Raw genomic sequence first — 7142 nt, forward strand, 5'->3', positions numbered from 1 at the left:
AGTCTGTGAGAATATGATGAAAAATCACAAAAAGTCTGTGAGAATATGATGAAAAATCACAAAAATGATAGCAGTTGAATAAAATGTATCTTTGTCTCAGCCCTACTTTACAAATTTGTATCATAAACAGACCAGATTTGAAAGCAGCCTTGCAGAAGGTGCAGTAAATGCAGGTAAATGTATAGTTGCACTTCTTTTCATTATGACTTGTTTAGACATTATGGGAAAGTAAGAAAATAATTGTATTTAAGTACATCCTCTACTTTGAACATACGAGTATTTACCGTTTTCTTATGCGCCATCGCTTACAGTCTATTTTCCTAAACGCGAGCTGACACCGCGTATCATACAGCATACATTTTAATCGCGGATGATTTAACCGCAGATATTTATCTGATCTCCATCCCATTTATGTTACCCTGGAACCGTCACACCGGGAGAATGTTATAGGTTACGACATCATCCCTTCTGTGCTGGCCTTCGCGAGCACATGTTTACATCTCTCTCATTGGCCCAACACGTGAACGCCCCCACTGGGCTATTGGTTGAATTTCATATCAATTCTTTTAGGTCTCGGAAGACGTGGAGTATAACAAAAATGGCGCCATGTAGATGTCGCTTCTACTTTCTTTTTCATTATTTGCAATATTACCATAATTTAGATGGCGAGTAGTGATTTTTCAGAAGTTTACAGAACGTCGTTCATAGCTAGACTTGCATGCTGGATGACTGTGTTGTCGTGTCGCTTGTATTGTTTTTAAAATGTTTATTTTTGCTAATTCAGATGCATATCCAGGGTTATAACGCATGCGGTTATTTTTTAACATTGCTGAAATCAGTTACTTTTATGAGGCGTTTTAAAATCCGTGAGTATAAAAACAGTTTTGCCGTTAGTCCTGATTTAGAGAATAATCATTTGTTTTCATAATTTTTTTTAGACCCATTTACGATAATCGTTACGTTGTTAGCGGCGTGCCTTGGAGATGAATGGCAGAGTGATACCAAACACGCCTTTGGCCGTAGACTTCTGGCAGGTGCGGAAGTGTGGCCACGTACGTCTCTTCTTTCTATCTCACATGCACAGTGACCATACGGTGGGTTTAACATCTACGTGGGCTAACCGACCCATATACTGCTCTCCGATCAGCGCAAAGCTGCTCAAGCTTAAATTGCAGGTGGGTTCGGCTGGGCAATGGATGGGGTTTCTGACGCTGGTGTCGGGAACCAGCATAACATCACCAGAAAGAGCTATTTCAGCAGATCTGTTTCGCTTTTCGGAAAAATTGTACGAAATCACGTTCATTTGTCGATTCTTGAAAAAGTTCTTCTGTATTACATATTTACAAAAGAGGTAGAATCCCACATTACATTTTGAGTACTTTAGTGGTATTATATTCAAACATGTATTAATACGCGCTGGTTAATCATGTCTCCCGTTTTTGTTTAGAAAAATATAAAATTTCGCTTTTAACTTTGCCTTGTATTTCAATGTAACCTTTTTAGGACACCTGAAGCCAGAAAGTGCCCTAGAAGTAGGGTATTGTTCCATCAACTTGGGTACTACTTTTTTCTTGATAAATAAGGTCATAAAGCGATAGAGATTTTAGGAAAAACGTTTCTCATGCACAAACCTGCAGTTTTGGAAAAAAACAGGGGGTAAAGTTGATTTAAAAAAATACTAAAATACTAATTTGGGGTCTATCTGTGGATCCCCAAAAGGTTAGCTCTCTGGATAGCTGGACATGAATTAAGATTATGTAAAAATGTATACTTTTGTTAAAAGGAGTGTAACAATAAGTGATTCTTCAGATCTTTTATTTCCATTATTATATCATGCAATGCATAGAAGTGGGGTCTCCAACTCAGGTAAATACCCGGAACTGGTGTGGCTCATCAGAAGCCAGGTACAATAGAAAGCCTACAGGACAGCAGCTTTCCAGGACTGGATTTGGAGATCCCTGGTTTACAGAATTTGATATGGTGTTCCAATTAAATTAAATTATGATAAAATAAAATCTAAAAAGGAATTGTAGCAGTTACTTTAATAACAATAATAATGTTTTATTTACATACATACCACAGGTAAGAGAAAAATGGATCCATGCTCTGGAAGTGGGCGAGGCACACAAGCTCCCTCTAGATGACATGGGGAAGGAGACGCTAACAGTTACACTCATGGATGCCAACCACTGTCCTGGGGCTGTCATGTTCCTCTTCCAGGGCTACTTTGGCACTATCCTCTTTACAGGTGAGTGTGCCGGGGGGGGGGGTACCTTCACATTGTTAAGAATTGTTTTTGTAATGCTGTTTTTCCACAAGCTTGTTATGCTGGATTGTTTGAAAGAAAATATCCTAATTCTGTGAAATAAGATGAAGCTCTGTTTGCTATTTGCACAAGTACCAGTACAGTTATGTTGGAATGCATATTTTTGGATTTTCCATCTTGCTCTCCTGTAGGTGGGCAGAAACACACACAGGTGTGAGTGAAGCTTGGCATCCAAGCACATGGTTAGGTCATTTGTGTAGTACCCCCGGAACGTTTTGGGGCCTTTCTCTGGTACCCCTGGAACGTTTTGGGGCCTTTCTCTGGTACCTCCGGAACGTTTTGGGGCCTTTCTCTGGTACCCCTGGAACAATTTATCAATATTTAAAGAGAATGTCATAGGAGTGCCGGTCATGTGTTGTAGGCCGTAGGCCACAATCCGCCCATGTGCTGTGCTGTCATTGATGCAAGTGGCCCACGGTCGCAGGGGACTTCCGTTACACGGCAGCCATGCTGCGGGACCCCAGCCTGAGGAACCACATCAGCATCGACGTGCTGTACCTGGATGACACGCACTGTGACCCCACCCGCTCCCTGCCCTCCCGCCAGCAGGCCACCCAGCAAATCAAGGAGATCATCCGGGCACACACAGGACACGACGTGGTCATCGGTGAGATCCCCGCTCCATTTTCTCTCAGCTGTCTGTCCAGTTCTGTTTTACCTCCCTTCCAAGACTATTCAAGTCCTGTTTTGCTTCCTTTTGTAATAGGTGCAGTTGTCTGCATTTTAAAGATGGGGCAATTATGGGTTCTTATGTTGATTTTATTATGTGCAGTGTATGGTGCATTCAGTAGCCTGTGAGGTGTGACTGTGTGAAGCATGGCTGCTTTGACGCAAGTCCTGCTCTCAAGTTAGTGCCAGAATAGTTTTGCTTCTGCAATTAGTGGCCCATATATGCTTACTTATTTGTATGCTCCTACAGGCCTCTATACCTTGGGCAAGGAGACCCTTTTAGTGCAGCTGGCCCTGGAGTTCAGGACATGGGTGGAGGTGAGCCCCGAACGCATGCGGATTCTGCATGTGCTGGAGCTGCCTGATGTCTTTACCACCGAGCCTGGCGCTGGTCGAATCCGAGTGGTGGACCATTCTGAAGTATGTGCTGCGAACCTGCTGCTCTGGAACCGGCAGCGACCCACTATAGCCATTCTGCCCACGGGTCGACCGGTAATCGCCACTCACCCCAGCGTGCATGTTGTCCCCTATTCTGACCACTCTTCCTTCCAAGAGCTGGAGGACTTTGTCTCAGCCCTGCAGCCAGCCTCTCTGGTGCCCATCGTAGGGCCCTGTGTGCCCCGGCTCTCCGCTTTAGTGTCGCCCCGCAAGCGATGCCGCCCCACCATCATTCCAGAGTCTGTCCGCCGGGGCATGATCCAGGGACTGGAGCAGGAGTCTGCCTGTTGCTCCCGCTTGGCCATAACGGCGCGTCCTGCTGCCAGTGGTGTGGTGTTTGACTCTCCCCAGAGGGCTCAAGCATCCCCCTTCAGATGCAAGCCTAGCCCCTCTGATGAACAGGACTCAGATGTAGGTGAGGATGGACAAGGTGCTCATTCATTCCTGCACCACGCAGTGTCTGAGCTCGGCCCTGGGGACACATGGGCACCTAATGGCACCGCAGGGCTTGTGGATGACTTGGAGATAGCTGACAGTTTTTTCCTCAGCCAGCTCACTCCAAGTGACTGGATGCTTTACCCTCCGGGCCCCCTGCTGAGCCTAGGCCCATCACTGAAGCCTAAGAGTGGCCAGCCTTCACCCAAAGGTAATGGGTATCTTCAGCCGCCCACCATGTCCCCAGAGAGGGGGAGGAAAATTGCTGGCTCTCAGGGGGCTCATGGTAGTGTTGACGAAGACCCAATTCCGTCCACTAAACTGCATGACCCAGAGATGATTCTGTTAGAGGAGCCCTTGACCTTCCTTGATGAAGAGATACATGGAAGGTTTGAGTGTACTGGGTGTGACTCCATAAACAATTTCCGCCTGGTCCCTTGGAGCACATGTCCAAAAGAATGGAGCACCTTCCACGGCGCTGTGGAGCACTTCCTCATGGCCTGTAAAAATTAGGTTATAGGCTGCTGTCATTCTCCATGTTCCTCTGTGCTGTGATATAAATCATTGCCAATTTCTAATTCAGGAAGCTCACCATTTCCACAATCTTTTAGTTCACAGTGGTATAATCCATGTCGGGTCATTCAGGAAGCTCTTAGTGCCAGTATTGTTCCCTCATTTGTGAAGGAGCAGGACATTGTCTTCTCTGAATAGTTGTATTGTTTCTGTACATTAATTCATTTGTTTTTTTGGAATACAATATGGAAATGTTCAGACACTACCTTCATATTTTTATAAGTTAGATGAAAAACTTCTAGTTGTCCAGGGCACCTGTATTCTTTATGCTTGTAAAATATACTTAATATTTCTTGTCTTAATAAAGGCTTTGGCTCATGTCCTAGAGTCGTCTGAGCTGAATAATTGGTTGTCTGCTTGCCAGCTGTGGCCCTGACTCACTTTGTATTATTAATAACATGCATTTTCTAACACTTGCTTGCATTATGAACAGTGACCTTGTCATGGGATTTTACTTATAACATTAACTTGTTGTCTGAGAGTGCTTGTAATAACTCTGTCCTTGCTGCTACATAATGACATTTTCTTAAAACAGCCAACAGAAACCTAGTGGTAAAGGACCGTTACCTCTGGAGGACCAGCTGCATTTTTTAAATACAGTTTTATAGTGCTAAATATTCCTAGTATTTCAGTTCTGTTTACACTTGTACCTGGGCATTCATTGGAAACTCAGCCAAGCTCCACGTCCTTAAGAGATGTGTGCTATTTGCCCTATTAACATCATCTGCTCTATACTATCATCTTCGTCCTGAGGCTGATCGGTGTCAAAACCAAATGTTACAGTTCCCTTTTACGATTAAATGAAAAAGTATAGTATTCTGCATTAATAGTAACGTTTTCTCTCAAGAATGTAAGAAATTACAGAAAACTTTATATCTATATAGACAAGTAGTGGCACTTTTCCACTGGCATCAAGAACTGAGCCACACTGCGAAGCGACTGATTTCCATTGTAAATTATAAGGATTTCTATTAGTACCTGTAGTTGAAAGAGCTACGGCAGGCTGCTGAACATTCTCTTACAGAGCTCTGCAGCTGTGGAATGGTCTCCCAGATAATTTGTGAGATTCAGGCTCACTCTCAATATTCAAGTCTAGACTAAAGATACATTGGTTTAGTCTAGCTTATAGGGACTGTAGTTCTAGCTAACTGCTCACTGCCAGTCAGGCCTGTAGTGTGAGGTGTAGAGCTGGGTGGGGATCGGTGTCATTGGCTTTGGATGAACTGACCTGTCAGTGCTGTCATTCCCCTTGTGGAACTGGAGTGCTGATGTTTCAGGGACTCCCCATGCCTGCATTCCCACCTCCCTCTCCTTCCTACTGATGCTGCCATGGCCTTATCTGTCGGAACGTATGTTTTGCCCTCACCTAGCCATTTGCACTGTCTCTAGTGTCCCTTACTTTGGCTAATTGCACATTTTATTTCCCCTACTCCATAGGTGGAAATTAGCGGAAGAACGTTTTAAACTGAATTTGAGAAAACACTTCTTTACACAGTGTATATTTAGTGATGCCTCTACTACCTATGATGTATTTCCTGTCTGCCCCCCATCCCTGTGATGTCTCCTTCCTTCCCTGCTGCTGTACCACTGTTCATCCTGCCATCAGAAGCAGTATATGTACCTGCCTGCCTACATCTGCCTGTTCCCAGCTTTTGAGACTGAAATCTTAAAGTTTGGACAGCACAAATTAGGACTATACCATCTTGATCATTTGACTCCCTCTGCCGGCCCCTGGAAGATGGACTCCCCCTTTAACTCTGGTTCTTCCTTTTAGGGAGTTTCTCCTTGCCACTGTCACCTCTGGCTTGCGCACTGGGGGCTTTGGACAGGGATAATGTAAAACACTTTCAGACAATGTTATGTGGAAATTAGCACGTAGTAAATCATAGGTGGCATGGTAATGCAGTAGTTAGCACTGTTGCCTCACACATCTGGGACCAGGGTTAGAGTTTCTGCTATGGCTTCATGTGTGTGCCAATTGCATGTTCTACCCGTGCCATTGTGAGGTTTCCTCCAGGTACTCTGGTCCTCCCCCCACCACAGTCTAAAAACAGTATGAGGCTAGTGAGTTAAAACTTGTCCATAGGTGTCTTTGTGTGAGTGGATGGCGTGTGAGTGGATGCTGTGTGTGAGTGGATGCTGTGTGTGAGTGGATGCTGTGTGTGAGTGGATGCTGTGTGTGAGTGAATGGCGTGTGAGTGGATGGCGTGTGTGAGTGGATGCTGAGTGTGAGTGAATGGCGTGTGAGTGGATGCTGAGTGTGAGTGGATGGCGTGTGAGTGGATGGCGTGTGAGTGGATGCTGTGTGTGAGTGGATGCTGTGTGTGAGTGAATGGCGTGTGTGAGTGGATGCTGTGTGTGAGTGGATGGCGTGTGAGTGGATGCTGTGTGTGAGTGGATGCTGTGTGTGAGTGGATGGCGTGTGAGTGGATGCTGTGTGTGAGTGGATGCTGTGTGTGAGTGGATGCTGTGTGTGAGTGGATGCTGTGTGTGAGTGCCCTGCAATGGGTTGTTCCCTGCCTTGCGCCCATAGGCTCTGGACCCCTATGACCCTAAATAGGATAAGTTGTCACAGAAAATGGATGAATGGATAAATTATGACATACAGCATGTGAACAGTAAATTAAGGTATTTTTGGTTTTACATCAGTCACTCTCCAAACCCAACACTACTTTCACCAAGCCGACCATTCTACAGTGGA

The 7142-nt window shown here is 45.0% G+C and overlaps 1 protein-coding gene across 2 annotated transcripts; it reads left to right on the plus strand.

The window, feature by feature from the left end:
• Nucleotides 1–574: 574 nt before the first annotated feature.
• Nucleotides 575–4763, plus strand: LOC125729872 (5' exonuclease Apollo-like). Of its 2 annotated transcripts, XM_049005711.1 has the most exons (5): nucleotides 1061–1175; nucleotides 1504–1557; nucleotides 2083–2248; nucleotides 2751–2933; nucleotides 3246–4763. In XM_049005711.1, the coding sequence occupies exons 3-5, from the start codon at nucleotides 2146–2148 to the stop codon at nucleotides 4379–4381; spliced, it is 1422 nt and encodes a 473-aa protein (XP_048861668.1). In that variant the 5' UTR covers nucleotides 1061–1175; nucleotides 1504–1557; nucleotides 2083–2145; the 3' UTR covers nucleotides 4382–4763. The 2 variants fall into 2 exon arrangements, with proteins under 2 accessions (XP_048861667.1, XP_048861668.1); XM_049005710.1 differs by lacking the exon at nucleotides 1504–1557 and having other exon boundaries at nucleotides 575–1175.
• Nucleotides 4764–7142: the final 2379 nt, after the last annotated feature.

The sequence above is a fragment of the Brienomyrus brachyistius genome, unplaced genomic scaffold (assembly GCF_023856365.1).
Source record: "Brienomyrus brachyistius isolate T26 unplaced genomic scaffold, BBRACH_0.4 scaffold846, whole genome shotgun sequence".
Classification (NCBI taxonomy): Eukaryota; Metazoa; Chordata; class Actinopteri; order Osteoglossiformes; family Mormyridae; genus Brienomyrus; species Brienomyrus brachyistius.